Here is a 19,253-nt window from a genome sequence, read left to right on the forward strand (position 1 = left end):
TGGTCGGTGCAGACCCGATGGGCCGGATGGCCTCTTTCTGTACTGTAGAGTTTCTGTGATTCAGTGTGAGATTCTGGAAGTGTCAGCTGAAGTTCCAAATCATATTTCTTGGGTCAAGGACAGTTTTTTACTACAAAACTACAACCAAAGAGGAATAGGCATTCTCTGATCAACTTTCTTATTGATTGTGTTATAATGATTAATGGTGCATAGTACTGAGTCTAGAATATTATTAATGCTATGTATTGCATTGTAATTTATTGTTATGACCACAGAAGTAAAGGGCAAGAGGTATTATATTTAAGTAGTTGAGTGATTGTTTCAAAAGTTGATCACATGATTTGATGGTGATGTCATTAGGGTGTTTCACAGGTTCCTAATTTTAGTTTCATTTTGTACTCCAGACATGAACTAGAATAAATTTGTTGTTGGTTTGAATCTCAATGAAAACCACGTCTTTCTTTGTTTAGGACTTCGCAGGGTGATTTTTAAAAAGAGGGGGTCAAGATGGAGGAGAGCATTCACTGTCTAAATCTGCTGAGCTCATGTTGAGCCGAATTTTGTTAGGCCACATTTGGAGCACTATTCTGGTGGCCATATAAAAAAGATAGTCACTGAAGATGGTGCAGTGAAGATTTACAAGGATGATATCAGAAATATGTTTGCATGCATATCATGAAAGGACTGGCAGACAGGTCTCTCTTCTGTTGAAAAAACAAAGCTGAGGGGTTGCCTAAGAGGTCTTTAAAATTATAGTGGATGTAGAAAGAATTTTACTGCTTGTGGGGAAGAACATCAAGAGGCCATCCATAAAATATTGTCACCAACTAATTCAATATGGAATTTCGAAGAAACCTCTTTGCCCACATTCCAAAACCATTAAAATAGATTCCACCTGTCTAAACACCCCCCCCCCCGAGACAATTACCTTGTAATAGGAAAAAGGGCCAATGATATAAGATTGAGATGATACATTTCTTCAGTGTTGTGAATCTTTGGAATTCTTCATTCCCATAAGGTTGGGGAAGCTCAGTTGATCAGTATATTCAAGAAAAACTCTTAAGATTTTTGACACTTGTGAAAAGTGATATGCAGAAAAGTTGACGTAGAAGTTAAATGGTGGGATGGGCTTGAGGGGGTTATATGATCTTCCCTGCTCCTCCTATACTAACTGATATGATCCTTGAGACATTTCTGGCATGTGTGATGTCTACTTCAAATGAATGTACACTTTTAAAGCCAGTGTTGCTGCTGGGATATTTACCTCTGAAATGAATGCCTTATTTTTTGATATGGTGGAGAAATGAGGTCCTGTTCCAGTCAAATAGAGGTGGCCAAATCTGCTGCAGGAAATCTGGTGGAAGGTGATACAATGTCAACACTATTATCACTCCCAGAATGGTGAGCTCTGCTCATTCCAGTTACTCCTTTGACGTGGTATCAACCACAGAGCAATTCTTTGTTCAGTGCTTTCACATTTCATTTTGAAGTGCCTGACCACCTCCCTATTTTGCAACTTGCTGCATTTTTCTTGAAGCACGCACATTATAAAACAAAACACCTGTGCAACCCATGCACACCAATGATTTAAGTACCATATTAATTGCTACTGAGTACCTGTACTTGTTAGAATTGATGTCCAGTGCAACAGAATAGTACTAATTTTGCGTTAGTGATGTTGGCGATTAATGCTCTGAACCCTGAACTTGAAACCTTGGAGTGAGCAAAAGTGGCTGCAATAAATTTAGTCCATGATGTCTTTGCCATATCTCTTCTTAACTCCCCCATCTCTGATCTTCTATTTTGTTAAACCTTCTCCACCCTCTCCAATAGAATAAAATCTTACTACATTTCTACCTCCTTGTCAGCTCTGAAGTCATAGACTTGAAATATTAATTCTATCTCTCTCCCTCCACGCATTATCAGACCTGAGTTTTCCCAGAATCTTTCTGGATACACGGATTTGACTAAGTTTTCAGATATAGCTCTCAACACACTTTTTTTGTAAAACAAAAATTTACCTCCCCCTCCCCACACCCACACCCAAATGTCCAACTGAGCTCTAATCCTAATATTAAATAGTCTTTGACTTTGAGGATCTCATTTTTCTTGAAATCTGGCTTAAAAGATTGTCTCAAAACACCAACTGATTTCCAGGTGAAAAATAAAGCAAAGTATGTGATTACAACATTTAATTTAGTAAACAAAACAGTTCTGGAGGAAATTAAATCTGATTCAAGTAACAGAATCACTACCCAAAATATAATGGTCAAAGGAGTTGTCCAACTACATCCTCAGCACATTTCCATTTGGAATTTTATTCCACCTTCTAAATGTGACGGCAATGATTGAAGGAACTATTGACCATTCGCACGATACTTATTGTACTTGCCAAATGGAGAAAATGGCTGTATATGTCACATCACACTGCAGTTTAACCTTCAACACCCATCTCCAAACTGTGGCCTAGGGCTTGGCTCCTCCCTCTAACTCACAGACTGCAATCATTAAGGATAGGCAACAATACCATCTCCACAATTATCCTCAACACCAGTGCCCCTAAAGGCTGTGTCCTCAGCCCCTTACTGTACTCCTTATACACTTACGACTGGCCAAATTCCACTCCAACTCAATTTTCAAGTTTGCTAATGACATCACCATAATGGGTTGCATCTCAAACAATGAGACGGAGTGACAGGAAATAGAATCTGGTGAAATGGTGCGACGGCAATAATCTTTTCCTTAATGTCAGTAAAACAAAGGAGATAGTCATCAACATAATGGCGGACATGCCACTGTGTACATCAACAGGGATGAACATAGAACATAGAACATAGAAAGCCACAGCACAAACAGGCCCTTCGGCCCACAAGTTGCGCCGATCACATCCCCACCTCTAGGCCTATCTATAGCCCTCAATCCCATTAAATCCCATGTACTCATCCAGAAGTCTCTTAAAAGACCCCAACGAGTTTGCCTCCACCACCACCGACGTCAGCCGATTCCACTCACCCACCACCCTCTGAGTGAAAAACTTACCCCTGACATCCCCCCTGTACCTACCCCCCAGCACCTTAAACCTGTGTCCTCTCGTAGCAACCATTTCAGCCCTTGGAAATAGCCTCTGAGAGTCCACCCTATCCAGACCCCTCAACATCTTGTAAACCTCTATCAGGTCACCTCTCATCCTTCGTCTCTCCAGGGAGAAGAGACCAAGCTCCCTCAACCTATCCTCATAAGGCATGCCCCCCAATCCAGGCAACATCCTTGTAAATCTCCTCTGCACCCTTTCAATGGCTTCAACATCTTTCCTGTAATGAGGTGACCAGAACTGCGCGCAGTACTCCAAGTGGGGTCTAACCAGGGTCCTATAAAGCTGCAGCATTATCTCCCGACTCCTAAACTCAATCCCTCGATTAATGAAGGCTAGTACGCCATACGCCTTCTTGACCGCATCCTCCACCTGCGAGGCCGATTTAAGAGTCCTATGGACCCGGACCCCAAGGTCCTTCTGATCCTCTACACTGCTAAGAATGGTACCCTTCATTTTATACTGCTGCTCCATCCCATTGGATCTGCCAAAATGGATCACTACACACTTATCCGGGTTGAAGTCCATCTGCCACTTCTCCGCCCAGTCTTGCATTCTATCTATGTCTCGCTGCAACTTCTGACATCCCTCCAAACTATCCACAACACCACCTACCTTGGTGTCGTCAGCAAACTTACCAACCCATCCCTCCACTTCCTCATCCAGGTCATTTATGAAAATGACAAACAGCAAGGGTCCCAGAACAGATCCCTGGGGCACTCCACTGGTCACTGACCTCCATGCAGAGAAAGACCCCTCCACAGCCACTCTCTGCCTTCTGCAGGCAAGCCAGTTCTGGATCCACAAGGCAACAGCCCCTTGGATCCCATGCCCTCTCACTTTCTCAAGAAGTCTTGCATGGGGGACCTTATCGAACGCTTTGCTGAAGTCCATATAGACCACATCCACCGCTCTTCCTTCGTCAATGTGCTTGGTCACATTTTCAAAGAACTCAACCAGGCTCGTAAGGCACGACCTGCCCCTGACAAAGCCGTGCTGACTACTTTTGATCATACTAAACTTCTCTAGATGATCATAAATCCTGTCTCTCAGGATCCTCTCCATCAACTTACCAACCACTGAGGTTAGACTCACCGGTCGGTAATTTCCCGGGCTGTCCCTGTTCCCTTTCTTGAATATAGGGACCACATCCGCAATCCTCCAATCCTCCGGAACCTCTCCCGTCTCCATCGACGATGCAAAGATCATCGCCAAAGGCTCCGCAATCTCCTCCCTCGCCTCCCACAGTAACCTGGGGTACATCCCATCCGGTCCCGGCGACTTACCAACCTTGATGCCATTCAATAGTTCCAACACATCCTCTTTCTTTATGTCCACATGCTCGATCCTTTCTGTCCTCCGCAATCCAGCAGTACAACCACCCAGATCCCTTTCCACTGTGAATACCGAGGTAAAGTATTCATTAAGCAGCTCCGCCATTTCTAACGGTTCCGCACAAACTTTTCCCCCTTCACCTTTTAAGGGTCCTATGCCTTCACATCTCATCCTTTTACTCTTGACATATTTGTAGAAAGCCTTGGGATTCTCCTTAATCTTACCCGCCAAGGTCTTCTCATGACCCCTTCTCGCTCTCCTAATTTCCTTCTTAAGCTCCTTCCTACATCGCGTATACTCCTCTAAATCCTTAACACCTCCTAGCTCTCTGAACCTTCTGTACGCCTCTCTTTTCTTATTCACCAGGTTCATCACAACCTTCGTGCACCACGGTTCCCGTATCCTACCAACACCCCCCTGTCTCATCGGAACGTTGTCATGCAGAGCTCCAGACAAACATTCCTTGAAAATCCTCCACTTTCCTTCGGTACTTTTCCCCAAGAATGCCTCCTTCCAATTTACCCGTCTAATTTCCTCCCTGATGACACTGTATTTCCCTTTACTCCAGAGAAACACTTTCCTAGCCTGCCTGACCCTATCTCTTTCCAATGCTATCGTGAAGGAGATAGAATTATGATCGCTATCCCCAAGATGCTCACCCACCGAGAGATCCTCCACCTGTCCAGGTTCATTAGCCAGCACCAGATCAAGAACAGCCTCTCCTCTAGTAGGCTTATCCACATACTGTGTCAGGAAACTCTCCTGGACACACCTAACAAACTCCTCTCCATCCAAACCCCTAGCCCTAGGGATATTCCAATCTATGTTTGGGAAATTAAAATCTCCCATCACGACAACTCTGTTATTCCTGAAGTGGAAATGGTTGAGAGTTTCAAGTTTCTAGGTGTACAGATCGCCAAAAACCTATCCTGGTCTCTCCACACTGAAGTTATAATTTAAAAAAAAGACCACCAATGCCTCGACTTTTCTAGGAGGCAAAGGAAATTTGGCACATCTGCCGCAGCTCTCACCAATTTTACAGATGCACCATAGAAAGCATCTTTTCCAGCTGTTATCACGGTTTGGTATGGCTCCTGCTCTGATCGAGCCCGCAAGAAACTACAAACGGTTTCAAACGTAACCCAATCCATCACACAAACCAGCCACCTATCCATTGACTCCGTCTACACTCCCTGCTGCCTTGGAAAAGCAGCCTGCATAATCCAGGACCCCAGGCATACTGTACATACTGAAACAATACTTTTTGCTGTATGCCAATACATGTGACAGTAATAAATCAAATCACCGTGATGCACAGCATACTGACACTGTTTTTGTCAGGTTTGATCCCAATTTTGGTATTTGTCATCTTGGTTATTTGGGTTTTACAGTAAAACCCAAAGACTTGATAATGAAACATTACTTAACTATTCAAAGTTTTAGCGCAAAATGTTTTTTATTTATCTACCTATCCACCTCCCTCTGTCTGAAAACAAGGCTACAAAGTTTTAGGTTCTCTTTCTTGGATTGAGGATTTCTATATGTTTTTTAAAAAAACTAAGGGTCATCGTGCAGCTCAGTCACAGTGCCTGGATCGCCTTTGACTTAAGTTGTGGGGTGGTATCCCTGGAAATGGTTATTAAATGGGTTGCATCCATTCGGAAGACTGCCTTGCTCAGGCTTGCATACAATTTCCTATCCCAATGTACATGTTCACTAGAATTCAGATTCGGACCATTTTAGTACGTAGCTCAAATCGAACTAGAACTACAGAATTGATAGCATTTCAGTTACTCCAAAAAAAACAGGTTGCAAATCTTCCTTTTGAGAGAAGGGAAGAATTCATGCTATGTTGAAACCATAGGAGGGAAAATCTCAGGGATGCTTATCCATGCAGTGTTAAGAATTACAATTTTATTTTAAGAGCTCTGTGAGTGAATTCTCTGCCTGAGTGCTTGGCTTGGGAGATATGGTAACTTTAAGGGGCAGTGAGGAAAATGTACAAAACGAACTAAATTAATGCACCATGAGATTATTTTTTTAACTTGAATGTTGCAGATCAAAAGCAAATGTTGAGGTTATTTAACTTTTTGTTAGTGAAACACAAATAGAACATAGAACAGTACAGCACAGTACAGGCCCTTCGGCCCACGATGTTGTGCCGAACCTTTTCCGAAACCAAGATCAAGCTATCCCACTCCCTATCATTCTAGTGTGCTCCATGTGCCTATCCAATAACCGCTTGAAAGTTCCTAAAGTGTCCGACTCCAAATATTTATGCTACTGCAGTTTTGATAAGTATTTGTAGACTCAAGTCAAATATGCTCTACCTTTTCTATTGTAGATGGGTGAAGATGAAATGCGAGGTTTCTTTACAAGGTATGGTGCTGTGAAGCAAGTTAAAATAATCAGTGATGGAGGTGGTGTTTCCAGAGGGTAAGAAATTTATTATCTAATGAAGTGGACTTTTGCACAATGTAAGTTCTACTGTCTATGCTTTGAAATATAATTCTGTAATTAGTTTGGGTAGAAGTAGTCATTGACTTGGTTTTGGACTTTTAATACAATGTATTATTGGAATAGTTTAATTTGACCTTTAACTGCTGAGCAAAAATAAATAGGGGTAGGTATGTTCTATTCAGAACCTGCTAGCTTTTCTTTAAAGCTTAATTGTTACTTTCCCATACTTGTTTTGGAGAATGCACTAGATGCATTGTATATATACCCATGACCTGGGGCTGTGAAGGTATTTTTGCCTGTCTGGTTCCACAGTTAAGGACATCTTTGACTCACATAGGAGCTGACAACATAAGGAGGAGAATGATGTTCTGCTGAGTGTTTTCGGAGTTGGGGACAAAATTAAAATGCAGAACTTGATTTGTTACCTGAGCCAGATACCGATTGGCATGAGGTCAAACAGATTAAAGAATTAAATGAGGAAGCGGTCTTGATGCATGAGAATGTGGAGTTGAAGCTTAATATCAGCTATGATGGGCCGTATGGTCTACTCCTGCTTTTGTTCCTTGTGTTATGGAATGTTTGCTGGAAGGAGGGAGCATTATGGGTCTTATGTTGAATTGTTCTCTAGAGTTTTGAAGTTTGTGTATTAATGCTTTCTCGATTTTCTTTTGCTTTCCCACTGGCTTTTTTTAGTAGTTTTTTTAAGCTTGTATTCCTGTTGACTGCACTTTTAGTTGCAGGAACAAAAATCTAAGGATGAGAATTTCTCTTGCACTAATGGAGGAGGAAGAGACATTTCTGAGGAGGACTTAGGACATAAATTCTGCTTTTATGACCGCATCTAACCTCTTGTCAGAATTGGATAAGATTTCTCAAGTGTTTTAAGCAAGTACAGAGGTGGCAAAGGAAGCAGGAAGGCCTGTGACAGGGTGGAGGGCCAGAAGTGATTGAATGATATAAAGGATGGCGGTGCAAGGTGATTTTAATGGGGTGAGTATTGAAACAAAGGATGGGTTTTAGAGGTGGAATGATTCGGAATACTAGAATCAATGCAAAAAGTGGTTGAAGTTCTGATCCGAGTGTTGAACTCAGGAATTCATAAGGCAGTAAAATACCTATTTAGATGGAGAGGTGCTATTTTGTCAGCTTGTCTTGAGCTTCATTGGAATAGTGTACAAGGTGGTGGACAGAAGGATTGGAGATTGGGGCCAGCTGAAGATTAAACTGACAGGACCAGAAGCTCAGGATCACATTGAATGGTGATGTTCTGCAGAGGTGGTCACCCACTGTGTTTGGTCTGCCCATTACAGAGGAGATTGTATCTTAAGCAGTGAATGCATGTACTGAATTGCAACTTATCATTATTTTAGTTGGCAGAAGTGTTTGGGACTCGGTGAGAAGGCAGGAGCTAGACTAGTAAGTGTTGTATTCCTATGCTTGCATGATAAGGTGCCAATCAGGAGTGGGCCAGCGTGTTTCAGAATGTTGAAAAGAGGGGGGAGCATTTGCTTGGTGGTGTCAGTGATCCATTGAATACACAGGTAGGTAGGGTGGTGGGTTGCCACCAGCGCCCTGGACTCTTTTGTTCTATCTTCAGAATTTCCATTCCACTTGGAACCCTTTGCTCTTTCACCTTCTAGATTGTTTCATTGAGAATTGCTGACATCACATTGGCCAGTTCTATTTCCCTGCTCCCCTCACTAACTTTAACCTGCCTCCTTCTGAAACCCTACAGTGCAGAAAGAGGCCATTCGGCCCATCGAGCCTGCACCGACCACAATCCCACCCAGGCCCTACCTACCCCCATATCCCTACATATTTACCCACTAATCCCTCTAACATACGCATCTCAGGACACTAAGGGGCAATTTTTGCATGGCCAATCAACCTAACCTGCACATCTTTGGACTGTGGGAGGAAACCAGAGCACCCGGAGGAAACCCACACAGACACGAGGAGAATGTGCAAACTCCACACAGACAGTGACCCAAGCCGGGAATCGAACCCAGGTCCCTGGAGCTGTGAAGCAGCAGTGCTAACCACTGTGCTACCGTGCCGCAGCACTCGGTTTTCTCAGCATCATTAAACTGCTGACGAGTGGCATTACTGTTTTCAAAACCAAATTTTTGCCTGTAGAGTCTTAATTCCACTCTGTGATCTCTTCCTACCTCCCCTTGAACTGTGATATCATCACTGAACATCAAGCCATTATTTCCAGAACCATCTCGTCTGGAGACCTTTCCATGCCTTTCAGCCTCAAAGTCCCCCAAGCCAGTCCCCTTCTAACCAAGGAGCAGGACTGCCTTGGTAAGTCCATTGCTTAAGCTTGTTTTTGTCCAACAAAACTTGATTTCTTCCAATCTGAACTGTTTTGTCGCCCCTTGTTCAATCTCTTCCCAACTATATTCATAATTGGATATCCTCTGCCACTTTTAACATGTTTTGTCCAGGAAACTGTCCAATTTTCACCAAGGATAACCAACTCCTTTACGTTCATCAGGACAGTCCTGAGAGCTCCCCACTTATTCCTTGAATGGTGGCCTCAGACCGTCCACATCCAGTACCACTCCATTGCTGTCTAAATTTGTTCTTAAATTAAGCAACAGTTCCTTTGGCCCCGCCCATTTCCAAATCAATTGTTGCTTTAGGAACTTAATTGTATGGTTCCTCGCTATGATTGACTTGGAATGTGTGGAACATTCTTTGTTCCACTCAAGTTGTCTCACTCGCCTCTCTTGCGGCCATTGATTGTATCCCTGTTGTTTTCTGCTCTTGCCCTGAAAGGATAGGATCTTGCCTTTCATTAGGCACCAGACGGCCTCTGGACTTGATTCATTGAGTTAAACAATTTTGGGTCATAACTGCTTTCCTTTTGCAGCTGTTGGTAATGTTTTTGCTTTTCTGATATATGCTTCCTCTGGACATATCCTTGTTTCTATACTTATCTCAGCATCTCTTCTGTGATTTTAAACTGTGCTGTCTCCCATCCACTCACCTTTTGTTCTATTCTTCCTCCTTTTTCCCTGCCACTGCACTTGCTTAAAGTTTGTTACTTTTTTATTTTTCAGAACTGGAAAAAGTTGATCATTGATCTGAAATGTGAACTCTGTTTCTCTCACCACAAATGCTGCCTGGTCTTAGAGTATTTCTAGTATTTTTTTACTTCAAAGTACTTCATTAGCTGTAATACTTTTGGAATTTGTAATACCTTTTGAAGTTGAGTGGTGTCATAACAATTCAGGCCTTTTTCATGTATTTTTTATGAATTAATTTTTTTCTTGTTTAGATATGGCTTTGTCTCATTTCACAATGATGTGGATATACAGAAGATTATTTCTGAAGTAAGTGAAGTTTGCCTTAATCAAGATGACCAGTATATTAATGATTTACTATGATTAAAAATTCTATAGTCCACTTGATTTTATTTCAGCAAATTATAACATTGCAATGCCTTTTGGTTTAAAAATTTCCAGGCCTGTTGTCCTCTAGATAACGTTTGAAAATACTTGTGAAGATGCTTAAAATGTTGAGCTCACTTCCATTCCAAACTGATGTTTGCTAATTCAACTCTCTGGATAGAGTTTTGAGATTGCTCATCTGGTAGTTGTTGGGTGTTAGTTGCAGTTCGGTAGATCTGAAGAAAAGTCTTCGTAGTCATACGCAGGTTATCTAAGTCTTTATTGACCCTTGAAACTATTTACAAATATGCACTAAAGGGTACAAGCTAAGAGCTGTCTCCATGCTTGCTGGCACTCGCTCTGTCCAACACTAGAACTGATCTTGGGTACGGACCATGTGCTCTCTTGCATATTACTGTGGGCAGTACTGTACACCATCCCAGATTAACCCAATATGTGCCCCACACTCATAGTATATATTCACCCTCCCTCAAATGTATTTTGTGATTAATAGTATATCTTGTGTCTTATTATTGTTACTCATTTTTGTATCATTACTACATTATCACTACGCCATCTCCCCCTTCAAGTCCCCTTGAATTCAAAGGTTTGGGTGGTCTGGAGGGCTTAAAACATAAGAACATAAGAAATAGGAGCAGGAGTAGGCCATCTAGCCCCTCGAGCCTGCCCCGCCATTCAACAAGATCATGGCTGATCTGACGTGGATCAGTACCACTTACCCGCCTGATCCCCATAACCCTTAATTCCCTTACCGATCAGGAATCCATCCATCCGCGCTTTAAACATGTTCAGCGAGGTAGCCTCCGCCACCTCAGTGGGCAGAGAATTCCAGAGATTCACCACCCTCTGGGAGAAGAAGTTCCTCCTCAACTCTGTCTTAAACCGACCCCCCTTTATTTTGAGGCTGTGTCCTCTAGTTTTAACTTCCTTACTAAGTGGAAAGAATCTCTCCGCCTCCACCCTATCCAGCCCCCGCATTATCTTATAAGTCTCCATAAGATCCCCCCTCATCCTTCTAAACTCCAACGAGTACAAACCCAATCTCCTCAGCCTCTCCTCATAATCCAAACCCCTCATCTCCGGTATCAACCTGGTGAACCTTCTCTGCACTCCCTCCAATGCCAATACATCCTTCCTCATATAAGGGGACCAATACTGCACACAGTATTCCAGCTGCGGCCTCACCAATGCCCTGTACAGGTGCATCAAGACATCCCTGCTTTTATATTCCATCCCCCTCGCAATATAGGCCAACATCCCATTTGCCTTCTTGATCACCTGTTGTACCTGCAGACTGGGCTTTTGCGTCTCATGCACAAGGACCCCCAGGTCCCTTTGCACGGTAGCATGTTTTAATTTGTTTCCATTGAGATAGTAATCCCATTTGTTATTATTTCCTCCAAAGTGTATAACCTCGCACTTCTCAACGTTATACTCCATTTGCCATATCCTCGCCCACTCACTCAGCCTGTCCAAATCTCTCTGCAGATCTTCTCCGTCCTCCAGACGATTCACTTTTCCACTTATCTTTGTGTCGTCTGCAAACTTCGTTACCCTACACTCCGTCCCCTCCTCCAGATCATCTATATAAATGGTAAACAGTTGCGGCCCGAGTACCGATCCCTGCGGCACGCCACTAGTTACCTTCCTCCAACCGGAAAAACACCCATTTATTCCGACTCTCTGCTTCCTGTCGGATAGCCAGTCCCCAATCCACTTTAACACACTACCCCCAACTCCATGTGCCCTAATCTTCTTCAGCAGCCTTTTATGGGGCACCTTATCAAACGCCTTTTGGAAATCCAAAAACACCGCATCCACCGGTTCTCCTCCATCAACCGCCCTAGTCACATCTTCATAAAAATCCAACATGTTCGTCAAGCACGACTTTCCCCTCATGAATCCATGCTGCGTCTGATTGATCGAACCATTTCTATCCAGATGCCCTGCTATCTCCTCTTTAATAATGGATTCCAGCATTTTCCCTACTACAGACGTTAAGCTGACCGGCCTATAGTTACCCGCCTTTTGTCTCCTTCCTTTTTTAAACAGCGGCGTAACATTAGCCGTTTTCCAATCAACCGGCACTACCCCAGAATGCAACGAGTTTTGATAAATAATCACTAACGCATCCACTATTACCTCTGACATTTCTTTCAATACCCTGGGATGCATTCCATCCGGACCCGGGGACTTGTCCACCTTCAGTCCCATTAGTCTACCCAGCACTGCCTCTCTGGTAACATTAATCGTATTAAGTATTTCTCCTGCTGCCAACCCTCTATCGTTAAAAACTCTTGCCTATTTCTTTTCCACTACTGTTTGAGGAATGATAGGCTCTGGTATTGGCTCTTTCTGCAACTTTGGTGCTTTTATTGGCATCTGGATATGTTCTTTGGTGGTCTAGGGATAAGGAGGAGTCTTCTCAATATGCCCTCTACAGTGCCAGCCTGGTGAGGTTGGCCCTGGTTCTTTTTTTCTGTAAAAGGTAAAAAGGGCACACACCCGCAGGCGTACAGTATATTAGAGCTAGTATTGCATGTTATGCGAAAAGCCTTGTAGAAGTAAGTCTGACACTACAAAACCTATATATTTAAGATGGGGGCTCCCATATGTCATGAAATGAGTCCGACTTGGATCAAAGTATACAAGTTAAAAATTCCATTAGAATACAGTCCATAATTTTGTGCCAATTATGTACAGAAGGTGACTTGTCATTGATCCAAGATCACAGTTGTCTGTTTATTTCAGAATTAGAAACGCAGGATCCATCTCTCAGGTCAAATCAAATATTTTTTCCAGCTCTTGAGTATAACTGACCAATAGTTTTTTATTTTGATGCAAGATGAGACTCAGTGAGTATAGTCCCCTATTGCAAATTGTCTTTTCTGACACAGTGGAGATGTGGCAGGGTTCATCTTGTGTCTTAAACTTGGTGTAATGTGCAAACCATTTAAATTTTTAGATTAATTTCTTTCAATGTATTACAGACAAAAATTTTATTCACATTCACCCAGACATCTCTTCAATATTCACTGCAAAATCCCTTTCCCAAATCCGCAGTAATCTTGCATATTTGTTTGGATCTAGAACATAAAGTGTCAGAAAACTTGCTAATTATTTGTTTAGGTTCTGTGAGCAGTAATATTTTTTCTACTGTGGAGACACTGGCATTAAGATAATGGATCTTTTATTAACAATAAAGTCTCGAGTTGTTTTTTAAAAAAAGTGTCGGGGATTTGAGTCCCCAATCACTCCCAAGTGTGAAAACCATGGTCCATGAGACCTGGAGGGAAATCGGGGTTTCCCTGTTTTGGAGTAAGAGCAGAGGTTATCGTAGATTTTCCCTCTAAATCATGGGGCCTCTTCCAAACTCAAGAGCTGTCTTGAGGCAAATCAGAGTGGATAAATCCCCAGGACCAGACAGGGTATTCCCACGGACCTTGAGGGAAGCCCATGGTGCTAGGAGTAGTAAATTACCATGGATAGAGGATTGACTAACTAATAGAAGTCATGATGTGGAGATGCCGGCGTTGGACTGGGGTAAACACAGTAAGAAGTTTAACAACACCAGGTTAAAGTCCAACAGGTTTATTTGGTAGCAAAAGCCACACAAGCTTTCGGAGCTGCAAGCCCCTTCTTCAGGTGAGTGGGTGCTTGTGTGAGTGAACTTGGGTGAGTGAAGCCACTCACCTGAAGAAGGGGCTTGCAGCTCCGAAAGCTTGTGTGGCTTTTGCTACCAAATAAACCTGTTGGACTTTAACCTGGTGTCGTTAAACTTCTTACTGTAACTAATTGAAGCCAGAGATTTGGGATGAGGGGTATTTTCAGGGTGGCAGCCTGTAACCAGTGGAGTGTCACAGGGTTCCGTGCAAGGGCCACAATTTATTTATAATATATTAATAACTTGGATGAAGGAAGTGAATACACTGTTGCAGTTTGCAGACAACACACACATGGGTGGAAAGGTAAATGGTGAGGAAGACAGTCTACAGAGTGACAGGTTAAGTGAAGAGCAGATGGAATATAATGTAAGAAAATGTAAAGTTATGCATTTGGTAGAACGAATAAAGGAGTTGAATATTTAAATACAGAAAGATTGCCAAAAGCTGCAACACAGGGATTTGGGGGTCCTCGTGCATAAATCACAAGCTAGTGTGCAAGTTCAACAGGTAATAGGGAAGACAAATGGAATGTTAGCCTTCAAATTGAAGAGAATGGAGAATAAAAAATGGGGAAGTCTTGATAAAACTGTACAGGGCACTAGTTAGACCATACCAGGAATACTGTGAACAGTTTTGGTCCCGTTATCTAAGGAAAGATATACTGGCATTGAAGGCAGTCAAGAGAAGGTTCACTCGGTTGATCCCGGATATGGAAGGATTTTTTTATGAGGAGAGATTGAGTAGGTTGGGTCTATATTCTTTGGAATTTAGAAGGATGAATGGTAACCCTGTTGCAATGCATAGAACTATCAGAGGGCTTGACAGGGGAGATGCTACAAGGTTATTTCCCCTTGTAAGAAGATAAGAAATAGGAGCAGGAGTAGGCCATCTAGCCCCTCGAGCCTGCCCCGCCATTCAATAAGATCATGGCTGATCTGAAGTGGATCAGTTCCACTTACCCGCCTGATCCCTATAACCCCTAATTCCCTTACCGATCAGGAATCCATCTATCCGTGATTTAAACATATTCAACGAGGTAGCCTCCACCACTTCAGTGGGCAGAGAATTCCAGAGATTCACCGCCCTCTGAGAGAAGAAGTTCCTCCTCAACTCTGTCCTAAACTGACCCTCCTTTATTTTGAGGCTGTGCCCTCTAGTTCTAGCTTCCTTTCTAAGTGGAAAGAATCTCTCCACCTCTACCCTATCCAGCCCCTTCATTATCTTATAGGTCTCTGTAAGATCCCCCCTCAGCCTTCTAAATTCCAAAGAGTACAAACCCAATCTGCTCAGTCTCTCCTCATAATCAACACCCCTCATCTCTGGTATCAACCTGGTGAACCTTCTCTGCACTCCCTCCAAGGCCAATATATCCTTCCGCAAATAAGGGGACCAATACTGCACACAGTATTCCAGCTGCGGCCTCACCAATGCCCTGTACAGGTGCATCAAGATATCTCTGCTTTTATATTCTATCCCCCTTGCGATATAGGCCAACATCCCATTTGCCTTCTTGATCACCTGTTGCACCTGCAGACTGGGTTTTTGCGTCTAATGCACAAGGACCCCCAGGTCCCTCTGCACAGCAGCATGTTGTAATTTCTTTCCAGTTAGATAATAATCCAATTTGCTATTATTTCTTCCAAAGTGAATAACCTCTCATTTGTTAACGTTATATTCCATCTGCCAGATCCTCGCCCACTCACTCAGCCTGTCCAAATCTCTGCAGACCTTCTACGCCCTCCGCACGATTCACTTTTCCACTTATCTTTGTGTCGTCTGCAAACTTTGTTACCCTACACTCAGTCCCCTCCTCCAGATCGTCTATATAAATGGTAAATAGTTGAGGCCCCAGTACCGATCCCTGCGGCACGCCACTAGTTACCATCTGCCAACCAGAAAAGCACCCATTTATTCCGACTCTCTGCTTCCTGTCGGATAGCCAATCCCCAATCCACGCTAACACCCTACCCCCAACTCCGTGTGACCCAATCTTCTTCAGCAACCTTTTGTGAGGCACCTTATCAAACGCCTTTTGGAAATCCAAAAACACCGCATCCACCAGTTCCCCTCCGTCAACCGCACTAGTCACATCTTCATAAAAATCCAACAAGTTCGTCAAGCACGACTTTCCCCTCATGAATCCATGCTGCGTCTGCTTAATTGAACCATTCTTATCCAGATGGCCTGCTATTTCTTCTTTAATGATGGATTCCAGCATTTTCCCAACTACAGACGTTAAGCTAACCGGCCTGTAGTTACCCGCCTTTTGTCTATTTCCTTTTTTAAACAGCGGTGTAACATTAGCCGTTTTCCAATCCGCCGGCACTACCCCAGAATCCAACGAATTTTGATAAATAACCACTGACGCATCCGCTATTACCTCTGACATTTCTTTCAGTACCCTGGGATGCATTCCATCCTGGCCCGGGGACTTGTCCACCTTCAGTCCCGTTAGTTTACCAAGCACTGCCTCCCTGGTAACATTAATTGTATTGAGTACCTCTCCTCCTACCAACCCTCTATCGTTAATAATCGGTAAACTATTTGTGTCTTCCACCGTGAAGACCGACACAAAAAACTTATTTAAAGTTTCAGCCATTTCCTCATTTCCCACTATTAACTCCCCCTCTCGTCCTCCAAGGGTCCAACATTCACTCTTGCCACTCTATTCCTTTTTATATATTTGTAAAAGCTTTTACTATCATTTTTTATATTTACAGCTAGCCTTGCTTCATAATCTATCTTTCCTTTCTTTATCGCTTTCTTAGTCGTTCTTTGTTGTTTCTTAAAGTTTCCCCAATCTTCTGATTCTCCACTATTTTTGACCACTCTGTACGCATCGGTCTTTAATTTAATACTCTCCTTAATTTCCTTCGTTATCCACGGTTGGTTATCCCTTTTCTTACAGTCCTTCTTTATCACCGGAATATATTGTTGCTGAGTACTGAAAAGGATCTCCTTAAAAATCCTCCACTGTTCCTCAGCTGTCCTACCTACCAGTCTGCTCTCCCAGTCCACCTTAGCCAATTCAGCCCTCATCCTATCGTACTTCCCTCTGTTCAACAGAGGACAGTGGTATGGGACCCTACTTTCTCCTCTTCCATTTGTATCAGAAATTCGACCATATTGTGATCACTTGACCCAAGAGGGTCCTTCACAAGAACATCCTTAATTCTACCTACCTCGTTACACATTACCAGATCTAAGATAATTCGTTCCCTCGTCGGTTCTGTAACATACTGTTCAAAGTAACTATCCTGACAGCATTCTAAGAACTCTTCCTCCATCCCACCCCTTCCAACTTGAGTCAGCCAATCAATATGCAGGTTGAAGTCCCCCATGATTATTGCCGTTCTGCTTTTGCACGCATCCATTATTTGCTTGTTTATAGCCCTCCCCACCTCAACATTATTATTTGGGGCCTATAGACCACACCTACTAGTGTCTTTCTCCCCCTACTATTCCTTATCTCTACCCATAATGATTCCACGGTTTTGTTCCTTAGAGCCTATGTCATCCCTCACTACTACCCTGATATTATCTTTTATTAACAGAGCTACCCCACCACCTTTTCCTTCCTGTCTATTCTTCCTAAATGCCTGATACCCCTGGATATTCATCTCCCAGTCCTGGTCTCCCTGCAGCCACGTTTCTGTAATGGCCACTAGATCATACCCATTTGTGCTGATTTGCACCATCAACTCATTAACTTTGTTCCGAATGCTTCTTGCATTCAGGCAAAGTGTCTTTATTCCAGCTTTTATCTGGACCCAATTTGATGAAACGCTATCAACCTCTCCCTCTACTCCTTTAACTACTTGAATGCCCTCATTCACTTGCACTCGCTCCCTCTCCTCTACCATTGATTTCGTAATTTCTCTTACCTCTGCACCCTCCCCCCTCCCATAAATTAGTTTAAAGCCCGATCTATAGCCCTAGTGATATGATGCGCTAGAACTCTGGTCCCAGCACGGTTCAAATGGAGACCATCCCATCTATACCGGTCCCATCTGCCCAAATACTGGTGCCAATGCCCCATGAATTCGAACCCATTCCTCCCACATCACTCCTTGTAGAAGAGTCTAGGACCAGAACGCATAATCTGAGTAAGATGTTGCCCATTTTTAAGGTAAAAGATGAGGAGAAATTTCTTGATGATAATGAATCTATGGAACTCTTTGCTGCAGAGAGTTGTAGAGGCTGAGTCGTTAACTGTATTCAATGCTGAGATGGACACGTTTTTAATGAGGGAATCGAGCATTATGGGGGTAAGACAGGAAAGTGACATTGAGGATTATCATATCACTCCTAATGTAATTGAATAGTTGCATGGCAGAGCAGACCCGGGTCAAATAACCTACTTCTCCTATGTCTTATGGTCTTAAGAATTTTACCGTCTAGACCCCTCTTTCAACCTCCCCATTTAACTGTGGGCAAATTGGGGAGCTGGTGTGGTGGTATAAACCAGATGTGGCAAAGAGCACGAGGTACTCATTTGGAAATTTTGGACCATTTCCAGACACTATCATACCTGAAATGCTGTGGCTCATGGACATCATAGTGCCTTAATTCTTCTTGGGTAGTCCTTCAGAGTTGAGAATGACTTGCTGTCACATAAATAATTAAGGAGGACTCTTGTGGTGATCTTCCCAGTTGCCAATAGCAGAGAAATTTCTCTAGTTACTGCAGTCAGACCTGTCCCCTTTCTTGAAGATGGTCATGATTATGGTGTCTCTTGGATTCCTGGCATGTTCTTTTCCTTCCAGATAAGGGAAATAGGTCATGTATTCATGCCAATGGTGCTCCACGATGTTTTTGTGCTTCGGTTGGGATTCCATCTGCTCCTGATGCCTTGTTTTGTTAGCTGTCGGATGGCCTTTTCTACCTTGTACTAGATTGGGGGTTTGCTGAGATGGTTGTGAGATGCATGCTCTGGGATGGAGTCAAGGGCACTCGGGTTGAACATAAGAAGGTCTTTGATGTGCTCTTTCAAGCGGGTGCTGCCTCTGTTCTTGATGAGCACTTCTCCATTCCTGGCCAGCAGTGGGTGGGACCTTGGGTGCTTGAGCCATAGAAGGTCATGACTGTGCTAAAGAAACCTCTTGTATCCTGGTTGTTAGCTAACTGCACAGTGAGGTGCAGTGATTAGCATTGCTACCTCACAGCAGTTTGATTCTGGCCTTGAGTGACCGTGTGGAGTTTGCACATTCTCCTTGTGTCTGAGTGGGTTTCCTTCGGGTACTCTGGTTTCCTCCCACAGCCCAAAAGATGTGTAGGTTAGGT

The 19,253-nt window shown here is 43.2% G+C and overlaps 1 protein-coding gene across 1 annotated transcript in view; it reads left to right on the forward strand.

Moving 5' to 3' along the window:
• dazl (deleted in azoospermia-like) overlaps nt 1–19,253 on the forward strand; it is a 176,692-nt gene that overhangs the window by 56,892 nt on the left and 100,547 nt on the right. The window contains exons 3-4 of the mRNA XM_078200398.1: nt 6,771–6,862; nt 10,173–10,227. Coding sequence (XP_078056524.1) covers nt 6,771–6,862; nt 10,173–10,227 — 147 coding nt within the window. The remainder of the gene's footprint in view (nt 1–6,770; nt 6,863–10,172; nt 10,228–19,253) is intronic.

This window comes from Mustelus asterias, chromosome 2 (genome assembly GCF_964213995.1).
Source record: "Mustelus asterias chromosome 2, sMusAst1.hap1.1, whole genome shotgun sequence".
NCBI lineage: Eukaryota > Metazoa > Chordata > Chondrichthyes > Carcharhiniformes > Triakidae > Mustelus > Mustelus asterias.